Source organism: Clarias gariepinus, chromosome 3 (assembly GCF_024256425.1).
Source record: "Clarias gariepinus isolate MV-2021 ecotype Netherlands chromosome 3, CGAR_prim_01v2, whole genome shotgun sequence".
In the NCBI taxonomy this organism is placed as follows: Eukaryota; Metazoa; Chordata; class Actinopteri; order Siluriformes; family Clariidae; genus Clarias; species Clarias gariepinus.
Window position 1 is genome coordinate 12515157 of NC_071102.1, and position 15257 is coordinate 12530413.

Genomic DNA, 15257 nt, shown 5'->3' on the forward strand with positions numbered 1-15257 from the left:
TATATCCTCACAGGTACTTATTAAACATTTATCAAACTGATAGATGAGTGTGTGCACGAGAGAGAGTGTATGTGTGTGTGTTTGTTACCTGGAGGGCCGGGAGCAGTCCGTGTTGGGATGTGCTGGTGTGTTCTAGTTGGGTTGGAACGGATTGCACTGGGTCCTTTCTTAGTGGGTCCTGGGAAACAATATACTCAGTTACACACAACAAACTTTACTATATTACTAATCACAATAATATTATTAACAATAACATTAAAATTATTCTAGCCCTCAAACAGAATCTTATCATAGTACTTGGGCAGCAGTAGCTCATTGGGTAAAGTGTTTAAACCACCACCACTGTTGGGCCCTTGAGCAAGGCCCTTAACCCCTTAGATGTTTATTAAGAAAAACATGTAAGTCACTCTGGATAAGGGCGTCTGCCAAATGGAATGGAATGCTTTGTAAATGTCTATTGGTTTTATTACTTTATTCACAAGAAATAACTTGAAAAGTCCCGGGTTGACTTGAACTCCCTCGTATACACTAATATAATGTTTTCAATACTTAGCAAATTAAAAACAAAAATCACTAGCTGATTTTTTTTGGATATAAAAACAGCCGTTCTTAAAACCAACTAAACCAGAGCATGAAACGCGTCGAAATGAGAACATCACAGAATCTTTCTCTCTCTGATACTCACGTGAGTTCTTAGGAAGCCCTGGGCCGATGCTGACCTGCAGCATCTTGTTGGAGGGTTTCAGCGTGGCTACGTCTCCGTGACCCTGCTGGAACTGCACCTGCCGGGAACCTCCATTGCTCCATGGCCCCCAGCTCTCCTTTTTCAGCTTCATCTCCAACCTGAACAACAGAAACCTAACTCTTAACAGGTCTACTCTTCTTTCTGAGACGAATCCATTGCTATCGAACATGTGTGCTGTAGAGACTTACGTGTTGGCAAATTTGAGAGGCAGCTTCCTCTGGGTTTTTTCTTCATATCTGCGAGACAGCAAGCTGATGAACTCTGTCTTAAAGACGCATTCCAGCAAGCTGTCATACTCCTGTTCATGGAGGATCATAAAGTCATCCTGCAGGGTGCTGCACAGCAGAGAGAGAGGAGAGAGAGATACAGTAAAAACATACACTTATTATCAGACAATTATCAGACTAAAAGTAGAAGCGGTACAAGAGATTTACATCAGACATCTGCAGATAGAACGGCCTTGATGTCAGAAGATAACCACCAGACTGGTTCGAGTTAGCAAAAGCAGATGCAATAATAGACGCAAATAACCACTCTCTGCAACCGTGCTGAACAGGAAAGCATGTCGGAATCAAAAACCGAGGTGGATTGACTATAAAAGTACAATGTCGGGCTCTACTGCTGTTCCCAAAACCAAGAACTGGAATCTTAAAAAGTTTCACCAACACTGGACAGATGAAGACTAGAATAAGACCAAGCTTTAATCCAAGGTTTAATCCACTTTTTCCAATTAAGAATCAAGTCTTTATCTATGCTATAGATTTTACTCATCTTTCAAAAAGCTTTGATTCTGTTTTGATCACAGAATCGATGACCTTGTGTTAGTAACGCTAAAAATCCTCCTATATAGTGTGTATCAGGCGGCACAGCAGCGTAGTGGTTAGCACCGACGCCTTATACCTCCAGGGTCGAGGGTTCGATTCTCGCCTCGAGGTCTGTGTGCATGGATTTTGTATTTTCTCCCCGTTCTTGGTAAGTTTCTTTAAAGTACTCCGGTTTTATTCCCACAGGCATGCGATTATGGCGTCCCAAACTTCCCATAGTGTGTGTGTGTGTGAGAGTGTATCTCCTGGGATAGGCTCCTCACAGGATAAGCGGTATAGAAGATGAAGAAGAAGATAATGTGTATCATAACGATACTGTCCACGTTTTTTCCGATATGACATTTTCCTTTCATCTGGTTAAACATGGAAACATATCCAGCAGTTAACTATGCTACAATTCTAGCTCAGTTTTTTTTCTGTTTATTTTTTCCAGTTCAATCTCCGTTCCCTTATTTTTACCCCTGTTATTTCACAGTACGCCCCATGCATCCAACCCCCAAATACTTTCCATATGATGATCCGTACAGATGATCCAGCCAACAGGAGCATGTTTCAGATGTTCTCAGTTCAGGCTACAAACAGCTGAATACAACAGCACACAAAAGCAGCGGGCGATTTAGAGCCGAACGGAGGCGCATGCGGGCGATCGTCTGTTTCACCCTAATAAACTTAAGTCTTTTCTAACTAGCTTTTTACAAGGCTGGCTCTCCCTTCCACGGAGCAGCTGGATTGCATTACCCACAACCCTTTGCTCATATCGCATCTAGAAAGACAGGACGTTTGGACATGTCTTTTTGGTGTGTCTTTTCTATTTTAATCCAGCGTGTATATGTGAATTTAATCTGATAAGAATGTCACATTGGGCTGCACAGTGAACAAACAAACGTGTGGATTTTATGCCCGAAAGCTGCATGTGGATTAACAAAGAGAAGCTCTGAATGTGTAACGGATGTCTCCAGCTCCTCAGGTGCGATGTCGAAAGTTGTACAGTTCAGTCCTCCTGCCTATGAAGTCCCAATGTTAGGTTTGAGCGGATAAAGTAATAATGTAGCCATGTGTACAGGAGATTAACACCTCTGATTTAGATAAATCTAAAAAAGCATTACGGATCACAGTGTATTATCAGGTGTGACTTTTCTCCTCCCCTTTTTTCTCTTGATCGTGTTCCTGATTTACGTTCAAGGTCTGTTGACCCACTCTCCAAATATTGACTCAGCTCTGTTTAACGATTAACTAGTTTTCTCACATGTCTTACCTAAGAGAAACAGCCATGATCTTTTCCACGTCGATTTTACGCTTGAGAACCTCTTTAATCTGACCCTTCTCAGGACCTTGCTTCACCTTCTCTCTCCCAATCAGGTACACACACTTGGGTGTGAGGATTATGTCTCGCTTAATGCCCTGAAAAAAACAACAACAAAAACGTTCAGATTCAGTGTGGACAAAACAACAGGATACTTCATCATACTGGATGTCAAACTGGTTTAGGCTACAAAACAAGATTTCTAGTAATATCTGACTATTCAGGTCAACTCTGTTTATGTTTTTTTTTTGTCTGACGTCAGAAATTTGCACCAGGAACAACACAATGAAAACCAGCATAAAAGTGACGGTCACGTGAGGAGGCTTCCGACTGTGACTGAACATTGTGCTCGTCTAGAACAAAGTCTCCCCAATGGGAGTGAACAATGGGAGTTAGATAACTGGTTAATCTTTACCTGCCTCATAATAATCGGCATTCTCACATCTACGTTCTTACTATAATAAAATTATACAATTCCTTATACAATTTCCTTTGGAATTAATAAACCGCCAAAACCACCATAGTATTGGTGCAGATTGTTTTTTTAAAGTTAGCCATATAACACAGAAAAAGTGTTTACCAAAGAAGCTACTCCTGACGTTTATGCAACACGGAAGTGACGATTCTTGCTTCCCTAAAAATTTCAAGCTGCTATCTTTAGCTGTTTTGCAGAGATGTGCACCAAAAATGGCCATTTTTTATGATTTAAAATGATAAATATTCATATTTCTTTATGAGCATTGATACTAAAATTGGTGTGAGCTTCTCAAAGCACATAACCTGTAAAAATTGTTCTTTCTTCTTTTTTTTTATAAAAAGCTGTAGCATCCGTAAACACGTCAAATTCATGTTGTCATATCTTAAAAATTTAGCATTGTAGAACAATACACTTTTTCAGGTTTACGTCTTTTCATGTGAAATCTAAACTGGCCAAGTTTCATCTGAATCACAGTTAAGATCATTGAAAGATTTAATTTTTTAAAAAGTTACAGACACTACTGTACATAAAAGAACATGAAATTGTATTTAGCAAATGTGTTTATTTATATCTGCTAAAAATATAAATGTGTTGTACTGTTTTGGTCAACAGTACTCTCTCTCTCTCTCTCTATCTATCTATCTATCATTTGTTCAAATGAGTGAATGCAACTCTAAATAAGTCTGTAACATGCAATATAGACACACTGTGTGAAAACCTTTTTTCCTTTTTTTTTTTAAGGAAACGTAGAATCCTGTGTGAGAAAAGTCTGAGCTCAAGAAACACACTATGGAATGATTGAGTCTTAAACTGTTTTTGGAAACCCCTGACATTAAGTCTTATATTACTGCTATATTGTCTATCGCACCTTAAAGCGTCTGTCAAATTTAGTGACTTTATCTGCAAAGTCGATCTTCTCCCTCTTGGCCAGGAACTGCCTGAGCTCGGGCCGGTCATCCATGCCGATATAATCTCCCACGAAGTTCCTGTTTATGCTGTGCCTCCTCCTCTCCTTCTTGTTCAGCAGCAGGTCAGAGGCTGGGGATAAAAATACATAAACCCAAAGATTATGCTTGATGATGTGTGTGAGGGGTGATGATGATATGTATTGCGTATTCCTGCTGCATTAGTCATGTATGTCTATGTAAGACTGGTTGACGTAAAGCTCTTTGTTGACTCATAATAATTAAATTCTTCTTTGGCAAAGTTGGAATTTCTAACCATATCGTAACGTATGTCGGGATCGCTGTTGCTGTTTCACTGAGCTTGACCAAGAAATGAGGAAATGAGGTCAAAACCTACGCTCGATACTTTACAAAGAAAACCCACTGAAACCGCAGATCATACACATGTTGGTTTAGGTTTTGGTCTAATGAGTGTTTTCGTTTCTTCTTTAGTCCCCTAGAGTATGTGAATGTGTGTATAGGTGTAGATCGGTCAGTCAGTGCTGCTCACCTTCTTCTCTCATCTGGACATATTTCTTGCGGGCGACGTACCGACGCCAGGCGCGCTGGATAGCCCTGGCATAGCCGTCGAACTTGCGATCTCTGGTTTCCTCCAGGAGGAAGAGCTGCGGAGACATAGCAACGCCTTTAGCATAGCATAAACCTGCTACACGCCTAGAAACTGAAGCCAGTGGAAATACAACCATGCCGAACCCAATGCCAGCGCGAATCTACCTGTCACGCCTTATACGATTATGTCATGAAAACAACAAGCAAACAAACCAACAATGCTCTTGCATCGACATAACACACACACGACATGATTATATTTTACTACACAGAACATTATTCCTTATTCTAAGTCACATTTATTTAAAATTATGACAACGGTAAAGAATTAAATTTAGACGATGTCATTATCACCTTACAGTTAAATACAGTTCTAGGCGTCTACTATATTTACTGGGAGGTAGAGGTGGGATGACGTAATTATTACTGGTTTATTTCTGAGATTTTAATCCAGTTTGAATCTGTCATTTAAAAAATTACGCCATATTTACCTTTTATAAAACGGTCGGTAGAATTACCCAGCTAACACGTAATGTGTTTAAAACATTAAAGCATTATTTGGTATGAAAAAAAGGAAGTGTTCCTTCATATCGTCCCCCACAGAAAACAAACTGAAACTAAACAATGGCTAAAATGAGGAACAATGTAATATTGACAATATTACAGGACTTCTCAGTAAAGCAGTGTTTAAAGTTGGGTATGTTTTTGAGTTCCTAGTTAAGACAGAGCATATATAGCAGTATATAAATGTAATCTGCTGAAGATCCAGCTGAGCTGGCTCTATAACAAGCACTTACAAATCAAAACCATCCACTTGATTTAAATAAGCTCTACGTCATACACATGGAATGCTTTTTTTGTGTTTGTGTGTGTGACAAACATGCATGAAGCATGAAGACACTCCCTCCTTGGTGATTTACATGGATGTCCTCTTATGCCAGACATCGTCCAGCACTTATCCCGTTCAAACGACATTTCTTAATCCTAAGGAATGTTTAGTGTACTCCAAAACTTTTTTTTTTTTTTCTTTTTTAATAACCCACACGTCCAGTACAGAGATGATAATAATAAAGGTCACTCCATACAGGGGTGTTAATAGTGAACTGAGGACAGGCTTTCCTTTTAAAACAGCTCCAGGTGTCTTGTCTGGCATTTAGCGCTAAACCATCTCGCTAATACATCTCGCTACATTCGGATCCGTCCATTAATCCATTTTTCCCTGGATAGGAGCGAGTAAGCTTTCAGCTCGGATCTGTTCTCTACATGCTTTCAGACAACTCCAGACTAAACATACTATTCTCTTATTATCAGCTTAGCTTTGACTTCCAAAACACACACACACACACACACACACACACACACACACACACACACACACACAAGGACTGAACTGTGAACTGGACATCACTCACGACAGGCATCAAATAAAAACTTTTCACGATAAATGCCGAAGCGTTTCATCCTGCGATACGAGGCTGAGACAAAAACACGTCGCAAAAGTGTCATCCATCAGCACTCAGAGATCACAGAGTTCATTCTGGCACACACAGGAGCACAAACACACACATGCAGCTGGGTGAAATTTTGCCAGCTGTCAACTTCACCACTAATCATGAACTAATTAGTTTGTGTCAGCCCTTATCTTATCTGAGAGGGAGTTTTGTTTTTAGATCCTGGCTGGTTAAGACTAGAACCCCCTCCGATAATAATTACCCTCCCCTAATAATTCAGCTGTGGAAGCTTTCATTACACACACACTTTTTCTTTTTCTGTGCCTTTCTGCTTACGCTGCCTACTGACATTTAAACACACACAAACGGTGAATGTACATAAGCAGGACATCTTTAAATAATCCCCTGCATTAAGGCTCATTAACAAGGCCTGATTCAGAGAGTGTGTCAGACTATGTGTGTGTGTGTGTGTGTCTGTGTGTGTGCGCAAGCATGTGCAAACGTCAACAGTGACCTCACAGAAAAGTCACAGGCAGTGCTTTCATATAGAACATGCCCCGAACAGAAACCCTGGTTGTGTCCGAACAAGAGGTCCTTCTCTCTACACACACACTTGTGTGTAATTCCCTCAGTCATGTTGACTCAATGCTGCTGATGTAGAGCTCACTTCCTGCTCTGTAAATCTCTGCTTTTTCACTGTCAAACCTCAAAGAAAGGGTGTTTCAACACCGCTACTAACTCATTCTGAGCATAACGCTTCATATAAGGGGTAGACGATTCACATCTACAGGTAGATATTTTAAAAGAACTAGTTGAACCAAATGAAATGTACATCATTACTTACTACGGGACGTTACGTTCAAGTCAAACTGGGACTGCTTACACTTTACAGAACCTCGTCTGGGATTGACTGCCACTGACCATTTTGACATGTTCCTTTTTAGAGGAGTTCCCACTGAGAAAACGTTCTTTGATCTTAATGCTATCCAAGCACTGGTGAAACACTGGGATAAGTGCATTAGTATAGCAGGGAATTATATAATATAGAGAAATATACGTTATTTTACTCTCAGAACTGTGTTCTGTTCAATAGAAAGTCCCAGTGTGACCTGAACGCCCAACTGTCTTTAATCATATTTCCTCTAGGGATGAATATGTATAATGGACTCGTATCCTACCCAGGGTGTTTTCCAGCCTCACACCCCACATCAACAAGTTTTATGCCTTATCTTATACTGTATCATGTACCAGAAACCACATCTATGAACTACCTGATATGGCTTTAGGGAAGTATGTGAAAATTTAACTTTGACAATGTTTGGATTTATGGTTTAAGCTTCCCCTAACTTCCCCGGAACAATACCATTCTCACGGCTATCACGAAAACATGAAACGGAGCGTTAGGCGTTAGGGGGTTAACCGTATCGACCAGGACCGAGACTCGTACCGATTCAGGCGCTTTGATGAAGAGTTTGGTGCGTCCGAGCTGGTATTGGTCCTGGTCCATGTTGACAGATCGCAGGAGATGCAACACTCCCTGCCTCTCATCCCCACGCCACGTCGGCCAAGATTCCTTTGTCAAGATCGCATACCTAAAAATAGAGGAAGGAGAGGGAGAACAGTGTTAGCTGACCTGATGTGACTGGAAAAGTTGCAAGCCTAGGATTTCATTGTTTTTGTGCAATTTCATATAAAAAAATAACACTTGCTGTGGAAGCTCACAATTATCAGAATGATATGAAAACTATAGTAGCTATATAACATAGAGAATATAATACATCAGCTGCATATTTCCTTGAAATACAGTCACTCAGTATGAAACGCACGGTGTATCATACACACAGCCCGGCCTGTTTACATGTAAATACCCTTGAATTAATGCTGACATTGTGCATTTTAAACATGGAATCACTGTTTCAGTTTAAACGCTCTGGGAGAGAGCGGCAAGCAGGAAAAGTATTCAATTACACACTGCATGTATATGAATATGGCTTTTCTCACAATGGCATTTTAACTGCAGGGTAAAGCAGTGGAAATTGGTTGGAATTCAAAGAAGCATTTTGCCATGAAAGGATAACAGGCTGAATACAAATCAGCCTTTCAAGGGTATGTATATATACAATAAATGGCTCTGATGCCTATAGATGTCCTCCCAAAGCAAAGGAACCAGTTAAAAAAAAAAAAAAAAAAAGCTGCTTGTAGAAAACAAGGTCTGGCATGAGTGTACATGCACGTGAGGGTATGTGTGTGTTTGGGGTGTGTATGTCTGTTGAAAGCAAACTGCACCAGGGTGGATGGAAAATGCATCGTCTTCATAGGAGGAGCAAAAGATTTCAGTAGACAATGAGAGACAACTGGACTATGTATAGAGAGACACTTTAGAAAATCATATACATAAATCATGACACTATTAGATATAAGGAGCAAATTGACACATCAAGAAAAGGCAAAAACAGAGGCTGTAAAACTCTTACACGTTTCATTAACAATCTTTTCTTTTAATGTGTTAACTTGGAAACAAACACGCCTTTGTGCCGTACTGCACTGATTTTATTGCCGTAAATCCATAATCCTGCCATTACACAGTACAAGCAGTGCATTGTGGGTCTAAACTGCTTCAGTTCCAAACATAACCATCAGTAGCCACAGGCTCACATGCTCTGAGAGCTACATTTGTGGCATCTAAAAACCATTTTCTAATCTCTAAGATGGCAATACACTAACATCAACTTTAGACTAACTACAGTATGTTTTTGTTAGGTCTATCAATATTACCACAGTAACGCATGTGATTAATCGAAAGCTTTTAATGCATTACTACAGTCCCGATCAAAAGTTTAAGACCACTTGAAAAATGGCAAAAAATTATATTTTGCATGGTTGAATCTTAACAAGGTTCCACGTAGAGCTTTGACATGCAACAAGAAGAAATGGGAGTGAGACAAAACATTTTTTAAACATGCAATTTAATGAAAACAACGATTAAACTGAAACAGGCTGTTTTACAGCTGATCAAAAGTTTAGGACCACACCTGCAAAAAACAACCCGTAAACCCCCCCAAAACAGAAATCCGTACGAAGGGCATCTACTGTCTGGAACTGTTGTCCAATTTTGTAAACTTCCCTTGCCATCCATCTCCGAAGGTTCTCAATTGGATTTAGATCAGGGGAACATGCAGGATGGGCCAAAAGACTGATGTTATACTCCTGGAAGAAGTCCCTTGTCCTGCGGGCATTGTGTACTGTAACAGTCGTTACCACACAGACGAGGGCCCTCAGTCATGAGGAATGCTCTCTGAAACATCTGGACATAGACAGCGCCCGTTTGACGCCCCTGGACTTCCTGAAGCTCCATTTGTTCCACTGAAGGAATAAGCACCTCAGACCATTATGGCGCCCCCTCCACTGTAGCGCGTAGAAAACATCTCGGGTGGTATCTTCTTGTCATGACAGTAACCTTGGAAACCATTAGGACCATCAAGGTTAAATTTTTTTCTCATCAGAGAATAAAACTTTCTTCCACCTTTGAATGTCCCATGTTAGGTGCTCTTTTGCAAAGTCCAAACGAGCAGTTCTGTGGCGTGCAAGGAGACGAGGTCTTTGAAGACGTTTTATGTTTTTGAAGCGCTTCAGTCTCAGATGCCGTCTGATGGTTATGGGGCTGCAGTCAGCACCAGTAACGGGCTAATTTTGGGTCGAGGATTGTCCAGTGTCTTGACGGACAGCCAATTGGATCCTCCGGCTCAGTGCTGGTGAAACTTTTTTGGGTCTTCCACTTGACTTTTTGTTCCATAACCCTCAGGATCATTTAAGAAATTTCAAATGATTGTCTTACTGCGTCCCACCTCAGCAGCAATGGCGCGCTGTGAGAGACCCTGCTTATGCACTTCAACAACCCGACCACGTTCAAAAAGGAAGAGTTTTTTTGCCTTTGCCATCAAAACGTGACTACCTGACAGAAAATGATGATGAATCCACATCTTTGCACAGATTTTGCCTTTTAAAGGCATGTGGTCCTAAAATTTTGATCAGCTGTAAAACAGCCTGTTTCAGTTTAATCGTTATTTTCAATTAATTAATTGCTCAAAATTTTTTTTTGTCTCACTCCCATTTCTTCTTGTTGCAAGTTGAAGCTCTACTTGAAACCTTGTTAAGATCCAACCATACAAAATATGATTTTTTTTTTTTTCAAGTGGTCTTAAACTTTTGATCGGGATTTTTTAATGCAAGTTAATCATATGATTAGTTTAGAAGTTTGACCCTAATGGCTTTCCATAATCACAGCGTGGATTGTGTAAAAATAGGACGTTTAACGCGGATAATAAGATGACTGAGGAAACACCACCAAGTGGTTTCATTATAAAAAGCTTCTAAATGGAAGTTTGAATAAAACCAAAGTTGTTTACCCTCAAGGGGAACTATTTTTACAAGGATACACTAAATGTAAGCTGTGGGAGTGTTGGCTCAGGTGGATAAGGCTCTAAATTGTTGATTTTTGGATCGGAGGATCCGGGATGGAGCCCCACTGTCGGTGGGTTGCCATATCCATATCCCATACTACCCAGCCACCCCATGCAGCTCCGGTCCCATTTAAAAGATTTTCATTTAACAGTTGTTAAACATTAATGTTTGAGATAATCTAAAACTGAATAATCTTTTTCCTTTAACCAGTTCATCATGCATTTTTTTATTCCAACACTGCACATTTAGAATACCAGTGAATCGGAGTATTTTAAAATTGTGATTGATCGTGATGAAAATTTTCAATCGATTAACAGCTTTAGTTTTTATGCACCTTTGTAATTACAATAAGCAGCAGTTTCTTTAACATTAGCATTCATGGATCTCATTCCTTGTGCATGAAACATTCTTCCACTTTGCACTGCTGCTCCATCAGATATCGTTAAATCGTTCTCGTTTTCTTATTTTTCCTTCGCATAGCAGTCTAAGAAATGAGTCTGCTTTCCCATCTCGACGCTTGGTGCAGATATTTTTTGTACCTGTTCAGGAACTTGCGGAAGACTCTTCTGTACGCGTAGCCAGCTCGTCTCACTCTGATGTTCTCCTTTAAACCCAGATACTCCACCTGATGCTTCACTCTAAGGGGAGGAAAAGCAGAGGCTGTTAAATTTGCCGAAACACAACATGTTTTTTTTGTATGGATATGTGTGTGTGTGTGTGTGTGTGTGTGTGTGTGCACCGAATTCCACTCAGCTATTCACAATTCCCACATAATCGTTTTACAATTGGCTCCTAAATTTAGTAATGTTTTGTGGACTAGACAATGGAACATCTAGCTGAAGCATGCTTAAAATCCAAACCGAGTTTTTGACTCTTAACGCAAGACATTTAACATTTTTCTCAGGTCACGGTGCAGAAAACCAGACCGGAGACAGAAAAAAAAAACCCGCCGCTGCCGAGATCCTGTGCAAATTGCAGCTGGTGTAAAGACATGGGTAATGATTTAAAACGCAGATTTATTTTATCTGAACGAATGTATGGAAGCCGTGTATGTTTGTTTCCACATCCTCTCTGAAACTGGGTTCAGTCACACGCTCGGCAGCACCAGTGCTGAATTGTACAATCTAGCAAGAGCAACAGGAAGGCTCTGAACAATATAGCTGCACCTGCAACAGTACCGCTCACACCGACGGCACAGAGAGCGGCGAGCACGAGGAGAATACGTAAATATATCACAGCTGCCGACTCTGCGGAACGGAAAATCCCAGCGCGCAGAGAGAAGATCGGTCGAAGTGATGTTTAAACTGTGTATTAACTCTATGTCCAGGTATTATCATAATAATATATATGTATTTAATTATTACTGACATGGAAAGCAAATCCTTTCAACGTTCACCTCGATCGAGTCAAAAAAGTGAAAGGCATCCGTTCCGCTTCAGCAAGTTGGCTCGAGATTCAGGGACGTCTGAACAACAAGGGAAAAATAAAAGCTGGGAAAGTCTTGGCCAAGCTCGCACAACCACCACATGTGCATTTGGCTTTGTAAACACAAATAGGTCTGTGTTGGAATTACTGAGCTAAGAGGGTTTTTTTTTTAAATGCATTGTCTGGGATGCAAAACACAAATTAAGCACATATTACTTCATGTCTTGAGATTACGACTGTAGCTGAGTCACCATAAAAGATGATATGAAAATGCTAGGCTAAAGTGTGTGTTTATGTCTGCGTATATGTCTGTGTCTGTGTGTGTGTGTGTACCTGCTCTCCTCCCAGTCTCTGGACTTCTTAGTCTCGTTGGGTTTGATACAGCGTATGTAGTGGGGCGTGCACTTCATGAGCGTGCTCACCAGATCGTTGGCTTGTTTCTGGTCAAGAAAAGAAGAAACATTGGTGTTTATTTCTGGTGCTTCCTATTTACATGATTTTAAAATGTTTGTCGAAGTCTTGACACACTGGAAATACACAAGGAACAATGACACAATGGAAGTGCTGTTTTAAGCTTATGCTATACTGCATATGATTAGAGTTTGTAAACCAGAGTTAAGCTCTTAGGTGTTCAATGCAAGGGCGTTCCTAATAAAATGTTCTTTTTTTTCGAACGTCTCAAACAAACTTCTTTTCGGGAGAAATGGCACTCGCACTAGAGGTGAAAGTGGAGTATTCGTTTAAAGACGAATTTCTTATTCTTGTCACTATTTCTACTTATCTCACACACACACACACACACACACACACACACACACACACACACACACACACACACACACACACACACACACACACAGATGTGCATCTGACGCTTCTACACACCTTGATTTTACTGCCTGCCGTTGTAGGGCGACCTTTCTTCTCAGCATTGAGGTTTTCTGGGAACAGCGCCCGAATAAAAGCTCTGTTGAGGAACAACAAACCAAGGCAGACGGATGAAGAATGATTATGGAAGAAGTGGAGCATAAAAGAGAAAGTGGATAAAGAAAAAGAGAGACAGAGGGAAACAAAAGAACAGACACTTGGGAAGACTGGAGTGTTTTTGCCACGGGTCACTTAAGTTCTGCTGCACCACAGCGCTCACTGTTTTGGAGTTCTAGGGATAGAACGGTCTCTATGCACACACACACACATGCTCTAATCATTATCATCATTTCCTCTTGAATGGAATTTTCCTGGTCTGGAATTTCGAGCGGCGTATATTGCACTGAAGCGTTCGTTCACGTCATGTGAATAATTTGATAAATTCCGTAACCCATAACCAGTAACTCATTGCCAATCAGAATGTAACACATGCTTGTGAGCATTCCAGAAATTCTGGGTGTATGTTGATCCCTTTCAGCCCCGCCGAGCAGTTGAACTTGTCTCAGAGGTTACCCTTGTTTTTTATATTTATGAGAGGCGTTCGAGACTTTTGATTGTGCAGAATAACAGAACACAGTTATGCAAGTTAAAAACTCCCTTTATTTCTCTCTATAATCATCTGCTACACTAATGCACTTATCCAAGAGTATCACTCGTGCTTGGATACCATACCAAGTTTTCTCAGTACGCCGAAGCCATGATCTGACTGAAACCCTGGCCTCCCAGGAACTCCTTTAATGGCCTGAAGTCTTTTTCTCTAACTATTATTTAACTAGCTGCCTTTAACTATATATAATTAAATGTATTGTTGTGGATTGTCCAAGAGAAAAGTTAGATCATGTTAGTTTAAAGTCTGAACATTCTTTTCATTCTTTCTTTCCGTCACGTGTAGTAAATCTGCTGGATTTTCTGTAACTAAGCATGCACTCCTATAGGGATATATGGAGCTAGACGTGTTCGCTGGGACTGATTTCTGTTTTCTGAAACCCAGACGAAGCACAATCATCACACACACACACGCATGCACATAATCATCGAGCACATGCACGCACTGACGCTTTTGTTTGCAAGTTAGGAGGATGCTTTGCATACATTAGAATGAGCTGGCAGCACAGATGCATAATGGGGAAAAAAAAAAAAAAAAAAGGATGGCACGCTCACATTTCACTGCTCTGCATGAGCTCAATGAGGTCAGTGAACAAGACGTCTCTGTTCCGCTCACAAAAGCCGTCAGCATCGTAGGACACCTGAAGACACACACACACAGATATTCACATTGAGATGATGTACGTAATATTCAATTGAATAAGAATTATAGCTGATATACTTAAAGGCACATTATAATACAAACTAAGAATCCAGAATTTTCAAAATGGAGTAAGTGCTGACATGCAACAGTATCAGTGACCGTGTGCAACAATCATATTGCGCGATGAGGATATACAGTAAATATAATGTGATACTTTCCAAATTGAATATCGGTTATTCCAGTAAAGGCATGATGTCGTTGTATACAGCCATTCAGAAAGTAACATATCTTTAATTTTTTAAAGCCGTTAATACCATTGTAAAGTTTATAAAGGTCCAAGCAAAAGAAGAAGAAACTGAACTGACTTTTTGTCATGTCTATTTTGCATAGAGATGCAAACTGCAAATTGCTATTAGTCAGAGAGCAACTTGTAACTTCTTGTAAAGCAGTTTTTGTAGTTAGGGAGTCTTTAGGGAGTCTTTCAAAGAGAACTTGCATGTTATCTTTGGAATGTAGTTATTATTATTATTCAGATCGTCCTGAAATAGTTGCTTAGACCTCCCGCTCCCTCCCCCTCCAAAAGTATCAAAACAGCAAGGTCAACACTTGTTTTTTGCTATGTGCTGAAGATATTTAGCTTTGATACGTATGTACTGCCGGGCCTAAAAAATCATCACCTGGATTTAACTAAGCAAACAGTTGAAAGCCTTCCATTGTATAATTGCTACAGTGATGAAGTTATTTAACCCTATTAAGTAGCTTTCATTTCTTAGACAACCATGTCAGAAGATGAGTCCTTTGGTCATGGCAAAGATGTCACTGGGTTACAGGAAAGTAAAATTACTGTTAAAGATCAAGAAAAGAAAACATTTATGGAGGT

The 15257-nt window shown here is 40.2% G+C and overlaps 1 protein-coding gene across 2 annotated transcripts in view; it reads right to left on the reverse strand.

Annotated features, from left to right (window-relative positions):
* The window catches only part of myo1ea (myosin IEa), a 59518-nt gene that overhangs the window by 5490 nt on the left and 38771 nt on the right, over window positions 1-15257 (reverse strand). For both annotated transcript variants that reach the window (XM_053492523.1, XM_053492522.1), the window contains exons 15-25: window positions 14290-14375; window positions 13087-13168; window positions 12535-12641; window positions 11316-11414; window positions 7763-7907; window positions 4806-4920; window positions 4219-4388; window positions 2825-2970; window positions 934-1080; window positions 686-843; window positions 89-178 (exon numbers count right to left, since the gene is read on the reverse strand). In XM_053492523.1, coding sequence (XP_053348498.1) covers window positions 89-178; window positions 686-843; window positions 934-1080; window positions 2825-2970; window positions 4219-4388; window positions 4806-4920; window positions 7763-7907; window positions 11316-11414; window positions 12535-12641; window positions 13087-13168; window positions 14290-14375 — 1345 coding nt within the window. The remainder of the gene's footprint in view (window positions 1-88; window positions 179-685; window positions 844-933; window positions 1081-2824; window positions 2971-4218; window positions 4389-4805; window positions 4921-7762; window positions 7908-11315; window positions 11415-12534; window positions 12642-13086; window positions 13169-14289; window positions 14376-15257) is intronic.